The sequence below is a fragment of the Octodon degus genome, unplaced genomic scaffold, assembly GCF_000260255.1.
Source record: "Octodon degus isolate 3935 unplaced genomic scaffold, OctDeg1.0 scaffold00034, whole genome shotgun sequence".
NCBI lineage: Eukaryota > Metazoa > Chordata > Mammalia > Rodentia > Octodontidae > Octodon > Octodon degus.
Window position 1 is genome coordinate 14150724 of NW_004524610.1, and position 17893 is coordinate 14168616.

Below are 17893 nucleotides of genomic sequence, written 5' to 3' on the forward strand. Positions count from 1 at the left end.
TTTTTTTTTTTTTTTTTTTCTTTTTGGATCTGGGGGTTGAACTCAGGCTCTTGCGGTTGCCAGGCAAGCACTTATTCTACTGAGGTATCTCACCAGCCCCTCTTGTATCTTCTTGATTCAGTCTTGGTAATTTGTACCTTTCTAGGAATCTGTCCATTTCTTCTGTGTCTTCGATTCTGTGAAAGGAGATTCTCAAAATAGCTATTGATGATCTTCTGAATTTCCGTAGGGTCTGTGGTAATTTCACCGTTTTCATTCTTTATTGCTTAAATTTGAGTTTTTTGTTTCCTCTTTGATGAGGTTAGCTAGGGGTTTTTCAATTTTATTTAATCTTTCAAAGAACCAGGTTTTTGATTTGTTAATTCTTTGTATTATTGTCTTTGTCTTGATTGCATTAATTTCTGCTCTATTTTTAAATTAATTTTCTTGAGAATCGAATAACAATGAGACAGTTTCAAAACCGATTAATAGCACAGTTTCAATAATTAATACATTGTATATTGCTGTCTTTATAGTGGTTATTCATAGTACAAGATGGGGACATGATATCCTGTCCAAACAGTATTAGTACAAATCTTTCTTCTCAATTTCTGCTCTAATCTTTATAATTTCCTCCCGTCTTTGGGCTTTGTGTTTGGTTTGCTCTTCTTTTTGTAGATGTTTGAGGTGTAGCACTGGGGTATTTATTTGTTCCCATTGTGTTTTCCTAATGTGTGAGTTCACAGCTATTAATTACCCTCTATAAATTGCTTTCATTGCATCCCACAGATTCTGATAAGTCGTGCTTGAATTTTCATTAAATTGTAGATATTGTTTAATTTCTTGTTTAATTTCATCTGTACCCCATTGGTTTCTGATAAGTGTGTTATTTAATTTCCACTTTTTTATGGGGTTTTGTGGTTTCTTTTGTCATTTGTTTCCAGTTTCATTGCACTGAGATCAGATTATATGCATGAGATAATTTCTGTTTTCTTGCATATACTTAAGCGTGACCTATGAACTAGTATGTGGTCTATTTTAGAAAATGACCCATGTGCAGCTGAAAGGAATGTGTATTCAGATGTGTTTGGGTGGAACACTCTGTATATGTCCACTAAGTCCATTTGTTCAAAGATCTGGTTCAGTTCTGTTACCTCTTTACAATTTTTTGTCTGCTTGACCTATCCTTTATGAATAAGGGGGTGTTAAAGTCTCCTGTTAAGATTTTGGTATTGGATATTAGATTTTTCATGTCCATTAAGATTTTTTTTATTTAGTTTGGTGCTCCTGTGTTTGGTACATATGTATTTATGACTGTTACCTCTGCCTCTTGTATTTCTCCCAAACCAGTATGTAGTGGCCTTCTTTATTTTGTTTGATCATTCTTTGTTTGAAGTTCAGACTGTCTGTAAACAAGATTGCTACTCCTGCCTTTTGCTGAGTTGCTGGGGCTTGTAGTAGTGTTTTCCATCCTTTGACTTTCAGCCTATGAATTTCTTTACAAGTGTGTTTCTTGTATACAGCATATTGTTGGATTTTGCTTCCTAATCCACTCTGTCAGTCTATTTGTTTTAATTGATGAATTGAGTCCACTTACATTGTTGGTTATAATTGAGATGTATTGACTTATGATTGCCATGTTATTTACCTGCTGTTGTATATCTCTTTTTCTCCTGTGTTTGTTTGCCCTATTTGGTGGGTTCTTTTCATTTTCATTCGTGGAGTTGTGATCATTTTGATCCCTCTCTGGAATATCTTTTCATAGTTTGTGTAGGGTTGGCTTTGTTGTCATGAAATTCTTTAGTTGTTCTTTGTCATAGAAGTATTTCACTTCTTCATCAAACTTGAAAGAGAGTTTTGCAGGATATAGCTGTCTGGGCTGAAATTTCTTTTCTTGGAGGACTTGAAGTACTCTGCTTCAAGCTCTTCTTGACTTGATGGTTTGTGAAGAGAAATCTGCCATTATTCTGATGGGTTTTCCTTTAAATATGATCTGTGTCTTTTCTCTTTTGGCTTTTAGTATACTGTTCTTTTGTTGGATATCTGGGACCTTGATTATTATATGTCTGGGTGTGGTTTTAATTGAGTTGATGTTATTTGGAGTTCTATATGGTTCAGTTACCTGAATGTCAGATTGTTTCCCCATATTTTGGGAGTTTTCTGCTATTACTTCTGTCCATATTCTTTGTATATCATTGGTATTGACTCGTTCCTTCTCATTGATGCCTGTTAGTCTAGGTTGTTCATCTTTGCATTGTCTTGAAGATGTTGAATTATATTTTCTTGTATCCTAGTTGTTTCTTGTATCTACTCAGGCCCTTGGAGTAGAGTCCAAGGGCCTGAGTTCAATCCCCAGTTCCACAAAAAAAAAAAAAAAAAAAGAGATCCTTTCTTACCTTTTCACTAGCTGCAATGGTGTTTTCAAGGCTTGAAACTCTATGTTCACTTTCATTCAAACGATTTTGCCAGCTTGTGATTGAGGTTTTATTTTCCTGTGTATCTCTTTAAATCTACTTCATGCATTCTGTTTCTTTCCTAAGGATTCTATCATTTTTCTATTTTTCTGTATTTTTTATCAGTGTCCTCTTTTTTTTGGTTCTGATTTTTAATATTAAATTAATTTTATGATCCCAAGGACAATATATGCAGGGTACAACTTTATAAACAAAATAGTGTCTTCTTTAGAAGCTCTTAGTAATTCTTTTATTGTAGTTATCTTTTTTTTTACTTCAGATATTATTCTGATCTGATTTCTGCAGTTGTTTCATTACTTCAGATGCTTTTATTTCAGAGATTTCAGGTGTGTGATTTCTAGTTTTTCTATGCTGGTGTCTCCTGCATTTTTTCTGGGTGGGCTCAGGGCCTGAGAATACATTTCACTCCTTCTCTTTGCATTTTATAAAGCACTGTCTTCTGACCTTTGCTGTGGCGCTTTGGTGCATTTATTACCTTAGCATGTACCGATATTATTACCCAAGAGAGATTTTGTGGTTAATGCAGTTACAGTTTTGTATTTACAGAACTATAATTAGCAACTAATAATGGGTAGTGAGATTTAACAGTTGACAAACTTGTATCTAATGGGTTTGTATTTTAGACACTAACAGCAAGCTTTATGTGTGTACAGCTAAGCAGGTATTAGATTGGGAATTTGTACTTAAATTGGCTCCTCTAGGTTCAGTGTGATCACTTCCCCCTTTGCACCTGTGGTCTTCTAGGCAGACTGGTTGGCCCAGGTTACCTGTTGCCCCTCTCTCAATCAAGAGAGAAAGAGAGAGGATGCTCTCATCGATCTGGGCCTAGCAAAGTGTCTGAGCTTATTGTTTCCAGATCTAGCAAGTCTGAACTCATCCAGGTGGGCCTGCCTTGGGTGTGGCTGCTGTGCTCCACTTCTTTCTGCTGCAGCCTGTGGAAGTGGTCCCGCTGTGCCCCTCTGGCAAGATGTTCTGCTCCTGGATTTGTTGGGTGGGTCTTGCCCTTTGCCTCTCTGCAGGGAGTTCTGTTGGAAGGTTCCAAACCAGGCTTGTCTGATGGAGTAGAATCCAGCTAGTGTGGAAAGTCTCACACATGCGCCAGGCCTGGGTGCTAGCTGGAGTAGAGTCCAGCAAGCATGGAAGATAGAATCTGACAAGCATGAAAACAATTTTTATTTGTTTCTTTCTTTTGTGGTACTGGGGATTGAACTCGGGGCCTTGCACATGCTAGTCAGGTGCTTAGGCCACTGAGCTGTCACTCCTGCCCAATTTTTATTGTCATTATGAACTAAGTGGTGTAATCACTGTTGATGTACTTTACACCATTGAAATTGTTATAGTCTGATGCTCAAATTTTCCCAATTTTGACTCATAGAAAGGCTTTGAAATTGACTCTGGACCCCTTTGGATCTGATCCCAAAGTTTGAATCCAAAGTGCTAGAGTTTGAATCTTGAAAGTCTCCAAAGCCAATGTATTGAATCATGGGTCCCCTAAAGGTTGTGAAGCCTATAGGGTATGTGGCCTTGGTTGAGGAGGTTAGGTCATTGCAGTAGGTTTTAAAAAATGATGTTTCCCAGAGTTAGAAAAGCTGTGGCATGTGGAGAGAATGGTTTTTAGCTGGGTCCCCAATAAGGGGTTAAAGTAGTTGCTTCATAAATAACATTTTATTGAAATAAAGCTTCTTATGATCTGCAAAGGCTAAAATATTTATGTACTATAGAAGTATTTGCCAACCTCTGCTTCAGTTTTTTAAATGACAGTTACAAATGATTGCCACTTATATATTGCTTTTTTTTTCTTTCCCGACTATATATCTTGCTGGAAATGTTTCAACCCATTGCTTTCTTCCCTCTAGTCACTGATGTGCCTCAGATAAATTCAAAGAGGAGAGAAGAAAAGGACTCAATCAAGAACAAGCAAGTAAAGAAGAAGAAAACAAAGCACAAAAATTATCAACCCAACTATTTCCTGTCCATTCCCATTACCAGCAAAAAGGTACTGTTTAAGTGCTATTTTTACTGCAGAGTTTTATTCTGAGTTGTATTTGAAGTACACAGATGCCTGTCGGCCTGCTTGCTGTCAGCTTCTAAGAGCTTTATGGGAAATTACTAGAGCTGTGCAGGGAAAATTCCTACAAATAGTAAGAATGTGTTTAAACAATCGTTTTGAAAAACAGTTAAGCAATATTCATTCATTCACTTATTCATTCAGAAAAACTATGGAGCCATACTCAGTTTTCAGTTTGGCACAGTGAAGGGTCATATCCTGGTACTAATACATATTTGATTCCTTTGGTGTGTGAATGCCAAGTCGTCCTTCAAACTGTTCAGGTCTGCCCTGCCAGCCCCGCCCCCGGGGCGCTCTGAGACAGCAGATGAGCCTAGGTGTGGTGACGCGCGCCTGGAGTCCCAGCACTTGCGAGGCTGTAAACAGGAGAATCACTGTGAGTCTGATCTAGTTCCAAGACCCTGAACACCCTGTAGACCTTTCCCTAAAAAATACAGAAAAAAAAAAAAAAAAAAGAAAGAAAAAGCAAGTGTTCAGGTGATATAAGCTGTATTGTATTACTTGGAAAATGTTTGGATAGGTGCTTTTTGTTTGTTTGTTTGTTTCTTTCTTTCTTTTTCTGGCTGTGTAACCCAGAGTAACTTTGAGCTTGCAGAGATCCTCCTGCCCCAGGCTCTCGGTGCTGGGATTACAGGTGTGCACTGCTGTGCCAAGGCATTGCTTCTGCTTCTGTGCGCCGTGTGGGTGCTGGGAAGTTGTGAGATGATGCCTGTGTCCCCAGCTCCAGTGTGGTGCAGCCGGGTGGCCTACTCCCTTTTAGTTCCAGCTTCTGTAGATGGCAGTACTGACCATGCAGCTGTGGCCTGCTGGGGTCCTCCAGCACTCCAGCCCGGCTGTCCACACGTTGGCCGCTCTGGCAGTGCCATGCTGGGCTACCATTCTGCCTGAGCTGGTTGGCTTTCCCGGGCCTCCTGGATGCCTCCTCCCCGGCAAGGGAGATTTTTCTTCCTTGAATCTTCTCCCAGGCCTTTCCTCCGGACCCCTCATCAGGCCACCTCCCTGCTTCCTCTGGCTCCATTCCTAGATGGAGGCTTCCATAACTTTCCTGGTGTCATTCATCACACTCGCCTTCCTCCCAAAGGAGTTTCACGTATCATCGATACCTGCAGTAGCATGTGGCCAAAGTAGGCCTACACACACACACGCACATGCACACATGCACACACGCGTGCGCGCGCACACACACACACACACACACATACACACATTGCTGTTATTTTGAGATCAAGGTGTGTCTCCAACCAGTGAGTTAGAACCCTTGGTTCTGACAGTGCTGGTGCTGGATCCTAGGTCCTTGTGGGTGATGGGTGGGCAACCTTCCCCTGAGCCTTAGCCCAACGACTCATAAAAAGCATAAATTCAGCATTCTAAATGCTAGTCTCATACTGTGCGTTCAACTGTAAATGACTGTTTTAGCTGCAGTTGGGTGGCTTCTAATAGTGGGAAATGCAGGTTTATTTTAGATCTTTCTCTCAGGAGGCTTAGTTTTAGGTTACAGGAAGCTTGGAAACTTTCCATGCAGATATGGAGGAGATGGACGAATTGGGCAAAATGAAGAGCTTCAATTTGTATCTTTTGCATAAGCCTCTTTGTGTTGTTTATTTGAAAGTATTTAATGTTAAGTTTCTTCTCAAACTCCTTTGTGGGAAGGCCTGGGAAAAGAGGCAGTGTTTGGGACATTGTTCCCCTGGAAGCTTCCATTCTAGATTCCAGTTAGGTGACCTGCACACAAGCCATTGGAAGCCAGCACTTTCATAATGAGCTGCTCTACTTTGGCCTCACTTGCTGGCATCTGGCTTTAAAGAAAAAAACAAAACAAAACAAAACAAAAAACCCACTGTGAATCACACAGATCTTTGAATACAGACACATTCTTAGAAATTTGGGATTCTGCTATGATGGAAAGCCTTGACTTGTTATGTTTAAGAATTGGGACTGGGGAATGTATTAGAACAGCTACATAAACATTTCAGAAGTGTCTCCAAGTATGGGTTTTATTTTATTTTTTTAAATTTATTTATTTATCTATCTATCCATTTATGTGTGTGTGGCCAGCTTAGCCCACCAGGGGGCGGGGCTGGCTGGCATGTGGTGCTGGGGGATTGAACCACGGTCCATGTGCTTCGCCAAGCTTGTTCCAAGTAGGTGCTTTAGACCACTGAGCCATCTCACCAGCCCCGAAGTATGGGTTTTAATATGTTCACATTAAATATAAATGAAGAGAAAGATCTTGATGAGGACATAGAAAATCTTAAATGTTTCTTGACTGACTAGAATCATTTCATTGTTCATCTGCCACTCATGGTTTTATGTGCTTTCTTATGTGAAGTAATGTCTTAATCAGCTTTTGTCACTGCAACAACATGCCCAAGGTAACTAACTTATATAGAGGAAAGTTTCCCTATGGCCTGACATTTTGGAAGTCTCGGTGTGCCAACTGTTAACCCCTTGCCTTTGGGGCTGGTGTGAAGCAACAATTGTGGTGTGAAAAAGTGGCAGAACAAATGGCTTACATACACCATGGCCGAGAAGCTGAAGTCAGAAGAAGACAGGGGCTGGCTGGGGTCCTGCAGCCCCCCACAAGTGTCCCCTTCCAGTGCCCCTGGCACGTCTCACTCTGGTCCACCTCTGGAAGGCCCTCCCTTCTCACAGCAGTGCTGTCACTCCAGCAAGAAGACCTTGACACATGTAATATGGGCTGTTGAGGCTGGGCACAGTGCAGACCACAGTGCGTGGCAGTGTAGGGCAGCGAAGGCGAACCGCTTAGAGCTTTCAGCCATACCGGTGCCTGTAAGTTCTCCATCCCTGGGTAACGTGAATCAACATTGAAAACATGCAGAGAATAATCAGAAATTGATTAAATTAGGAGCATAGTAATTTTTAAAATAGTTTTAGGGGGCCGGGGAGATAGCTCAGTAGAGTAAGCACTTGCCTGGCAAGTGCAAGGGCCTGAGTTCAATCCCCAGTTGTGGGGAAAAAAAAAAAAAAAAAAAAAAAGTTTTAAAATTTGCTGGTGGAAACAATTCTTTTTCATGACTTTTAAAAGAATTTAATTTTGTTACAGCCTTTGGTAATGTGAAAGTTGCTGGTGTTATGGAAATATGGGAGATTAGAGCACTCCTAGAAAATGGAATAGTAAAAAGTATTTGATATCATCATGGTTATTTTATATAGACCATTCTACTTGAGGATGATTTAAAAAGTTTTTGTTCTATGATTAGTTTTTAAATGGTTGTGGAAGGACAAGAAAAATGAGAATGTTCAGCTTTTGAAGAGAAGTTAGGTACCATTTTAAAAACTATTAGTATTTTTTGTGGTCTTGGGAATTGAACCCAGGGCCTCATGTCTGTGAGGAAAGTGCAGTACACCCTCAGCCCCAGGTAGCATGTTCATATGATAATTATGGTAACTCTTAATAGGGCAAAATATTTAGGATACACACACACACACACACACACACACACACACAGACACACACACTCACTCTTAGAAGAATTTCCAAACCAGTGCCAAAAGATGAGGTCAAAACCAGGCACTGGAATGAAATTCATCTTTTTCAGCCAGAAGTGCACAAATTTTATTGTAGTGTTTTGAATTCATATATCCTTTGAGTCAATTAGAAAATGCAAAAGGTACATGAATGAATTTTCAGATTGCCTTACCTTTAGGCTTATAGAGTGTAGCTTTGTGGTAGTGTTTACCAGATAGCATCTGCTTTTATTCTGTGTCTCATTTACTCCTCTCTCATTGCTGGGACAAATAACTGACATTCAAAATTAAGGAAGAAAAGGTTTATTTAGCTCACAGTTAACACAGGTTTCAGTCCATACTCAGCTGGCTCCGGAGCAGACTGGCACATGGCAGAGGGCAGCAGTTCATGGCGGCGGAAGGCAGCAAAACAGTAAGAGCAAAAGGGAGGAGAGGCAGCAACAATGGCAACAGAGAGGAAGTCTGTCTCTCTTACATTGCATTCAGGCCATCTGCCCCAGGCTGGCTACAGTACTCACACCCATAATCCCAGCAGCACTCACACCCATAATCCCAGCAGCACTCACACCCATAATCCCAGCAGCACTCACTCCCATAATCCCAGCAGCACTCATACCCATAATCCCAGTGGATCATGAGTTCATCACAACCTCTAGAAGTCTGCCCCATGACTGCATGAAGCTTTGGGGAGCACCTAGACACAAACCATAGCATTCTGTTAACTCAAAGTAACTGTTCAAAGAATAAGATGTTAAATATTTCAATCAGGTTTTTGTTTTAAGAAATTACTTTCAATGCCATATTTCAGTTTGACTTTAGAGCATTATATTTTTCAAATGTGCGTTGTACAGTACTGCCAATGCCTAGGAATTAGGGTGACCAATGAGTTTTAATACCTGTGTAGAATGAATTTTAAACAGGGACCGTAAAACTTAGTTTCTTTGGCTTTTGATGACATTGATACATTTATTTATTTATTTATTTATTTATTTATTTATTTATTTAGCGGAACCAGGGATTGAACTCAGGCCTTAGTGCTTGCCAGGCAAAAATGCTTATTCTACTGAGCTATCTCCCTGACTACATTGATACTTTTAAAAAATGACCTGAAGTTAGGGTTCTGATGTATTTTCTGTCTTTCTTTTTTTACTTTTTAAGAATGTAATTAGGAACAAAATTCATTTTAAAAGTCTTTAGATGGTATCAAGGAATCTATGAATTAATCTGAAACATCAGAGTAGCTAGAAATGTATTGCTTGATTAGATTAACTTTGCAATATTTTATAGGTTTGAGGTTAATCCTCCAGTGTAAGTGTTAAAGTGACTTTGTCAAGGCAATAGTTTTCAGAGTATGACAGTTTTAAATTTGTAGTTTTACAAGTTACTGGATTATTCAAAGATACTAATGCTATGAAGCTATTTTTTTGTAAAATATACTGTGCTGAAATGCTGAATATACAAATTAGTGGAATGGTAAACATTGTCCTAAGTTTGCAGGTAACTACTGTTTGAGCCTTGGACAAGGACAACGTCTTGGTGAAAGTGTGTGTATTCTACACATGAGGTACAAGTAGAACCTAGTGCCCTCCCTGTTTTCACAACCAAAATTCATCATAACTATTGCAAAATGTGTCCTGCAAAATTGTCCTGTAGTAGAATTAACAAAGTACTTTGGTGTATCTCTTCTAATATAATCTCTAATATAGCCCTATAAATATGGCAATGCAAGTTTTATTATGAGAAGAAAATAAGTGAGAGTAGGTGACTTATATGGGACTATGTCTCTGGCCTCTATGGGCTTAAAATCACTGAGTTTGGACCCAAGCCCAGCACCCTTAATTTACCTGTCTATAGTACAGCACAAAATTCGCACCCTAAGCCACTTTTCATGATAAATCAAATCAGCATAACTATGGTGTCTGCCAATATTTGAAAGTAAAATTATGTGATTTTGACATCTGACATTTTTTGAGCCCCTGGTGCTGTACCCAACGCCAGGGTCCCCTTGAGCTCCGCATTATTCCTCTAAGCTGGGCTCGGCACTTTGCTGCATTTGGAGAAAACTCTAAAACTTCAGATTTCAAACCACTGTGGAGTAACGTGGACTTGTGCCACAGGCTTTGTGAAGAAGGGCCAGTGTGCCTGTTAGCCTGGGTCCTGGTCTGTTTTGTGTGGCAGTAACAGAGTGGCTGGGATCATGGAGAACAGGGACTCATTGTCATGATTCTGGAGGCTGGGAGACCTGAGATAGGCAGGCTGGTATCTGTAAGTGTCGTGCTTTGTCATCCTTTGGTTGGAGACCCAAGGAAGGCCAGCTCATCCTTCTGTAAGGAAGCCACCCTGAAGTCCTAGCACCAGCCCCTTCTCAGGGACACGGCCCCATCACCTCCACACCTCCCAGGAGACCCTGGTGGTCAGCACTGCCTCGCTGGGGACAGCTTTCAAACATGGCAGCTTTGGAACACACATAGCACACAGCATCCAGTAAGATTAGAAGTCGATGTTGAGTGTTTCTTTCCATCCATGTCCCATTTCTCAGGTCAGCACCCACACTGATGCCCTTCTCCTTGTCCCTGCTCAAAAATGAACTCTTTGCCTGTCTCTCGGCCTTTTTTCTTACTCTTGCTTCCTGCCACTTCTCTTTACCCTTCCTGAATCTTCTCTAGGCGCCTCCTCCTCCATCTTTTCTCATGTTCATCGGTTTACCCTTTTCTCAAACTCCTTTGCTTTTTGCCAGGGGAGGTACTGGTCTTGAAGAGACTTTAAAATCAGGCTATTCCTTGTCATATCTGCATGTGTACAGGGCCAATCTGAGTGTTATGCTTAAGTTGGAGGAGGCAAAAATTCTGAGTGTTCCACAAAAGTATCTCTCGTCCTCGTCAGTTATGGGGATTGGTTTCCTTTCTAAATATACTCTGTATTGATCTAGTTACTTACTTTATAATATAGAAATATGGAGCAATTCCCTTTACCTTTTTTTTTTTTTTTACTATTTATTTATTTTTATTTGTTACATTTATTTATTGTGTGTGTGTGTGGCCAGCTCAGCCCACCAGAGGGCAGGGCTGGCTGGCATGTGGTGCTGGAGGATTGAACCGCGGTCCTTGTGCTTTGCCAAGCTTGTTTCAAGTTGGTGCTTTAGACCACTGAGCCTCTCTCCAGCCCCCCCTTTACCTTTAGTTTCCACTCAGCCCATGTCTGCTTTCAGGGAGTTTTCTGATGATACAGTTAAAGGAATCATGGTCAGATTTGAACTCATGATCCTTCCGCTAAGCCCCCTGAATGCTGGAGTTGTGGGTGTGCACCAGTACCTCTGGTTTGGGAAGGCTTGATGTTAGCTGCCTGTAGGTTGACAAGTTAGTAAGATTCTGACTAACTAGGGAACTTTCTGTAACATTTATTCTTTAACATGAGGCTACATTAGGTGTCTAACTCTTTAGCTGCCACTGCCATTGCTGTGAGACAGTTTGCATTTGCTTTGCCCTCTGGGTGGAGTGGTAGGCCTCGTCGTCCTGGGTGGAGTGGTAGGCCTCTTCATCTCTGTAGGCAGGTCCTTGGGACTTTGATCTCGTGGGGAGCAGTGGGTCAAGATGAACAGGCGCATGAAGGACGGACACAGAGTGGACAGTCTCGCTCGACTGGTGGAACTGCACGGTAGTGACAGGGGCCTTGATGCAGCTTTTCTTTGTTTTGACCTCTTGCTTTTGAGTTATAAAGGTGTAAAAGGACGTCCTGATCATCGTCCTGTAGTTGCTGGAGCTCTGCAGACACGAGTGTCTGGACTCTTTTCTTTCAGCATTTGATCTTTTCCTGATTCTAAAGCTCTCTGAAATTGTTCAGCTGTGGTGACCATATCACGATCTTTTCATCCAGTTATCATCATTGTCATCGTCATCATCGTCATCATCATTTTATTATTTTGTAGTACTGGGTTTAGACCCAGGCCCTTTGCACTGAGTTACGCTCCCAGCCCTTTTTTCTTTCTTTCTTTCTTTCTTTCTTTCTTTCTTTCTTTCTTTCTTTCTTTCTTTCTTTCTTTCTTTCTTTCTTTCTTTTTAAGTTTTGAGATAGGCTCTTGCTAATTTACCCAGGCTGGGCTTGAATAGATGATTTTCCCACCTCATTTTAATCTTTTTTTTTTAAGAAAAAAATCAGGTCACCACCCTCTGATCCCAGAGCCCATTCATAAATAAGACCACCAGGGCTGTTCAGTTCCAGTAAGAAACACAGGACTCCCTGCTGTGTTTAAGGCCAGCATGTTTAACAAGTGAGGTTTCTAATCTAGCCCTGTAATGAGACTGAGTCATCTTTATCCTGTTTACCCGGTGGAATAATAGACTATTCAGTCTTTTGTGGGAAGACAATGGTCCATCTTCTAAGAGGTTTTCAGTTGCTTTTCTGGCATCCTTAGGGCCCTCCCTTGAGGCTGTCTGTACTTCTCTCAAGCCTGTCCCTTGTGTCCTGCTGCTGTCATCCATGTCTGTGCTTTGTAGGCTCCTGATATCTTAGGTATAAACTGATACAGCCCAGGGAGTCCAGGGCCTCAGGTTCCTGTGCGGATTCTAAATTCCCGGTCAGAATTTATGGATTTTCTTTGAGGTTTGGAAAATGTTTGTTAAGGCTCTGAGTTCAGTTTTTGACCAAGGAGTACAAGTAGTTACAGGAGCCAGCTGACTGTTCTGGGGGCCTGGCTTTCTACGGTATCAGCCTAATTCACCTTTTGCCTTAGCCTTGGGGTGCAAGGGTGTTTGGGCTAAAGGTTTGGGTGAGAAGCCCCGTGACTGGCTGCACGTTTAGAGCGCATGAATGGCTGTAAGTACCACGCCCCAAATGAAACAGCCACTCCCACTGTCTCTGACAGGCTGGCCTCCATCCCTTCATTTCCAATGATCCCTGCAAATGAACAGTTTGATCTTGACTCAAAACCTGCCCACCATGGTGTCTGCAGCTCTTGGGTAAGGGATACCCATTTCTCTAGCAAGGCGCAGAGAGGTGACTCATAATTTCTGAACATAAAATTAGCTGGAGTTGTAGATGGAGGAGTCTCAGACTCCTTCAATGCGGCTGATCCCTTGCTACCTTGTCTCTAAAATTTACCTCCCTGAGGCCTCCAATTTGACCTCTTCAGTTCCCAAGGAGTCCTCAGTTTGTCCCGGAGATCCAATCCAAACAAGAACTAAGCAAGTAAATTGGAGGTGCAAAATGTGGGACTTACTTTGGGCCTCAGAGGCTGCTTGAAAATAGTGACCACGAGGAGTGTCACTTGGTTCCTTGATGTTCCTGGAGGTCACCAGTAGTTTCTTCTGAATCCCACTACTGCCACAGATATGTAAGTGGAAAATACAGGGCACAGTCAGATTTTAATGAGTCTGAGTAAGAAGCAATTTGTGGATTGGGAACGCCAGAGCGAGAGGTTTACTGTTCCAGCCTCATAGTTCCGGAGCCATGTACTTAGGGGAAAAGCGTGGAAGCCAAAGAAATTATTTCATTGGTTGCAGTTGCGAGATCACCTTTTGGTTTTCTTTGTTAGAGTAGCCCTGGTCACACGCTCATGTGTCAGCTGTTTATGATTGGCCAAAAGTAGTGTGCGTTTTGGTCTGATGTAAGCAGAAATAACTGCAAGACTCAAATTTTGCCTACCCTTTCAGTTTAAGCAAAATTAAAGCTATATTTAACCTTGTTGCAAAATCTATGGCCTTATTTATTTTGTTTGCTCAGGGAGTTTTCAGGCCTTATCTCCATTTTAATTTGGCTTTACTACTTCCTCTTGGGAAAACACCATTTCATCTGTTAGTCTCCTTCAGACTGTAAGGAATAAAGAAATACTGGGGTTATTTTATGATATGAATTTGTTGATGATTGTCCTTCTGGGAGTTGGGCTCGGACCTTCACACTAAGCTGTGTGTCCTGCCCTTTTAAAATCTTGTTTTTTTTTTTTTTTTTTTTTTTTTTTTTTTTTTTTTTTATGTGTGTGTGTGTGTGTGTGTGTGTGTGTGTGGCCAGCTCAGCCCACCAGGGGGCGGGGCTGGCTGGCATGTGGTGCTGGGGGATTGAACCGTGGTCCCTGTGCATTGCCAAGCTTGTTTCAAGTAGGTGCTTTAGACCACTGAGCCATCTCTCCAGCCCCTAAAATCTTGTTGAAACAGGATTTTTTTTTTTTTTTTTTCGGGTAGTGGGGATTGAACGCAGCACCTTTCACTTGCCAGGCAGATACTTACATCACTGAGCTATATCCCCCAACCCCTTGAAACAGGGTCTTGCTGAGTCACTAAGTTGCTCAGGCAAGACTCAGACTTGCAGTTCTCCTGCCTCAGCCTCAAGAGTGAGTGTGTGATTGCCGGTCATTGTGCCATGAAGCCTGGTGTGAATTCATTGTAAGAACATTTGGTGATAAAGAAAAATTATTCTGTGAAAAATGGTAAGGCAGACCTTATTCATTATTGGGGGGCAGGCAGCTAGAGGCACTCTTGCCACAGGGCTTTGCCTTGGAGGGAAGGGATTGGACTCAACTCTGAGGCCACGAGAAGGGGCAGTTTATACCAAGGAGTAGGGTTGGAGTCAGTGGATAGGAAATTACTAAGACAAAACATGGAGGGTGTAGGGCTGAGCTGCCTACCCAGGATCTGTTGCTGAAGCCAGTGGCATTGAAGGTAGCTTCGTAGCAAGGGCGGGAGCTCCTCACTGAGTGGACTTCACATGATTCTGAGATCCAAACTCAGAATGGCTCCTGCAACAGCACAGAAGCCCACAGTCAGCAAAGCCAGGCAGAGGACTCTGAGGAGCTTGATCCAAGGTTTTGTGAAAAGAGAGGGACTTTGTTCCGGAAGCCAGGTCCTAGGATAGCATCTCGTGGTTTGCTTAGTGACATCCCACAGATAATGGGAGCGTTGTCCAGGGTGGAGCAGCTCCTCCAGCATCTGAGCAGACCACTGTGCTCGTGATTGCATGTTTTTCTTATCTCTAGCTTGTCATGAATTCTGCTTCTACTGCTGGGCTGTCTCTTTTTCTCTTCTGTCCTGGTACTTCTGCTCTCACAGGAGTTTATTTGTCCTCGTTTCTCTCTGCATTGTCTGGATTTATTGTTTTAAATGCAGACTGCTCTTTGATGTGTTCACAGTTAGAAGTTGGCTAGAACTGGATCTCCCCGGAAGTGGAGAAGGGAGGAAGTAGCCCTCTTCCTGTTCCAGAGGAGCAGCTCCTGGAGAGGCAGGTGTGCCGCTCCCCTAGGTGCAGGCCGTGGAGATGGTCTCGCGTCGCATTTAGTTGTGCATCCACCGTTATTTCTGACTCTCATATCAGGAGGGCCAGTGGTCATTCTTACTGAATCCCAAAAAATCTTAAGTCGGTGACAAAGTCTTCAGACACCTTCACTTGGGAACAGTTGTTTCCAACAGAAATGGGATGCCCCCTGCTGGTTTGACCTTTCTGTGGCAAGAATAAAGCTTTTATCTTAGAAAAAAAATCCTAACTAGTGATCAAGCATAATGCCTTTTTTTTTCCTCAGAAAAGATAATAACTACTGAGTTGTACTGTGTAATGCAGGATGGATTTCTGAAATGATGCGTGACCATAGAGCTTTCCTCTTAACCAGTGAACCAGTCTGCGGAAAAATGGTACTGTGACCAGTTCTCTTAGACAGATAAACATGTTGCAATTTTCCCCAATTTTTATAAGGGGCAATGTCTTGGTTACTCTCCTCATTGCTGAGACAAAATACCCAACACCCAAAGTTGAAGGAGGAAAAGTTTTATCTGACTCACAGTTCATAGGGGTTTTAGTCCCTAAACTGCTGGCTCCCAGGCAGGGTGACATGGCAGAGGGGCGCACAGAGGAGAAACAGCCTAAGGCAGGCAGAAGGCTACAGAAGCAACAAGCAGCAGGCAACGAGCCTCCCTCTGTCTCTTATGTTGCGACCAGGCTGCCTGCCCTTAGGGTGGCTAGCAGTCCTAGCACCATACCAGGTGTCAGTCCCCACATTCTGCACCCTATCCACCCATCTCTGAAAAGCCTATGACTGCCTGAGGCTTTGAGGAGCTATCTAGACACGAGCCATAACAGGTGATAAAGGTATATAATGAATGATTGAATACAGAATGTTATTACACTAAAAGACACATTGGCATTTGTCCGCCTCGGAAGACACCCTCGCACTTTGAGCACACTTACCCTGCTGTTCTTGCCACTTTCTCAAGCAGTTCTGGAGTCCTCTTTGGTGAGCGTCTTTATGAGGTGTGATCAAAACAGTGCTACTGCCAAGCGCCATCCACCAGAAAGCCCGGCTCCTGGGAACCGTAGGGCGTGCCCTCAGCCTCCTTATTCACTGGGCATGGCACTGTGCACTTGTGGCTCTTCAACAGAGTCAGAATGACCATGAAAGGCTAATGTTTTTAATGAATTCGGGACACTGAGGCAGCCACACAGGGCAACTAAAGACACAAAAGTGGAGCATATCGTGTTAAAGTTAAGTCGGGTGTCTTGCATATGCGGGAACAAGTGGACCATTAGCATTAGTATGGTTACGTAACCTTGGAGTTGTTCTGATTTCAGTGGTTGTCTGTCTGTCTTTTCTTTCTTCCCTCTTCCCTTTTCCCCTCCGTGAGACATGGTCTTGCTGTGTAGTCCAGGCTGGCCCGGAAGTCTCAGGGATCCTCACTACACCTACATTGTTTTCCTGCTTGATTTACAGTTTGCTATACAAAGTTCTTGCTGACCTGGCTCTATTTTTTGTACATATGATTAGATCACAGGAGGGATTAAGACTCTGCAGAGTGCAATAATACAGCAAGATGAGCGGCTGGCGAAAGCGATGGTTGGGGACGGCTCCTTCCATCTGACCTTGCTAGTGATGCAGTTACTAAGTGAAGATGAAGTGAACATGTGAGTAACACACAGCTTTCTTCAATAGCATTTTTCAAGTTCTTACTCCAATAGGTATAAACATAGAACTCAAAGTCACTGAAATTTGGAAGAAATACTCTTACCTCAATTAATCATCAATATATAGGACCATTGCACCTACATATTTTTCTTGTTGACTTTTTCACTCTGCAACTATCAAATGGCAGCCCTTGGTGACACAGCTGTTTCGTCCTTACTCATTACACAAGCACGCTGGAGTTTGGTTTTGCAGTGCAGGTTGGGATTCTAGGAAAACCTCCTGGGACCATGATGTAACCACCTTTTTTTAGTTGCTTGGTTTGGGCAGCTCACTAGCTGTCTTAGTAAATGGAGAGAATCATACTGCCAGTCCATGGCCAAGCTCTTAGTCAGGGCCTGCTGGGAGGTAGCTACTCAGTGATGTAGCCATCAGAGCTGCCTTGCTTTTTTTTTTTTATTTTTTTTTTTTTATTTTTTGTATTTTAGGGAAGGGTCTACAGGGTGTTCATGGTCTCACTACTAGATCAGACTCATAGGCCTGTCTGTAGCCTCCCAAGAGCTGGAATTATAGGTACGCGCCACCATGCCCAGTCTCAATTGCCATCTCAGTGCGCCTTGGGGGTGGATCCAGCATAGCAGGCCCAGGGATTGAACCCCTGGCCCTTGTACCTGCTTGCAGATGCTTTAATCTGCTGAGCTATTTGGCTGGCCCAGTGCTGCCATTTTACTAAGGAGTAGACAATTTCTGTTCACCTAAGTTATTTGTCAAGTTCCTGTATGCCACCCTTGGGTGCTAAAGGTGTGGAATAGCAGTTGCCCATCACTGCTTTCCATGCTTGTGTGGCAAACCTTGCCCTTCCCCCAATTTGGTGGGCACTGCCAATTGCTGCCCCACCCATGCCCCCCATCTGTACAGTTTGCTGATGAAACCCGAGTTTCACCTCTTTGGAAAGTCTAGGCTAGAACGACTGTAGGTGGCTTCTGTTTTTTGCTTTGACATATATTT

At 42.5% G+C, this 17893-nt stretch overlaps 1 protein-coding gene across 3 annotated transcripts in view; it reads left to right on the top strand.

Moving 5' to 3' along the window:
• Akap7 (A-kinase anchoring protein 7) overlaps positions 1–17893 on the top strand; it is a 144632-nt gene that overhangs the window by 17827 nt on the left and 108912 nt on the right. For all 3 annotated transcript variants that reach the window (XM_023714279.1, XM_023714277.1, XM_023714278.1), the window contains exons 3-4: positions 4310–4449; positions 16751–16887. In XM_023714279.1, the coding sequence (XP_023570047.1) occupies positions 4310–4449; positions 16751–16887 (277 nt within the window). The remainder of the gene's footprint in view (positions 1–4309; positions 4450–16750; positions 16888–17893) is intronic.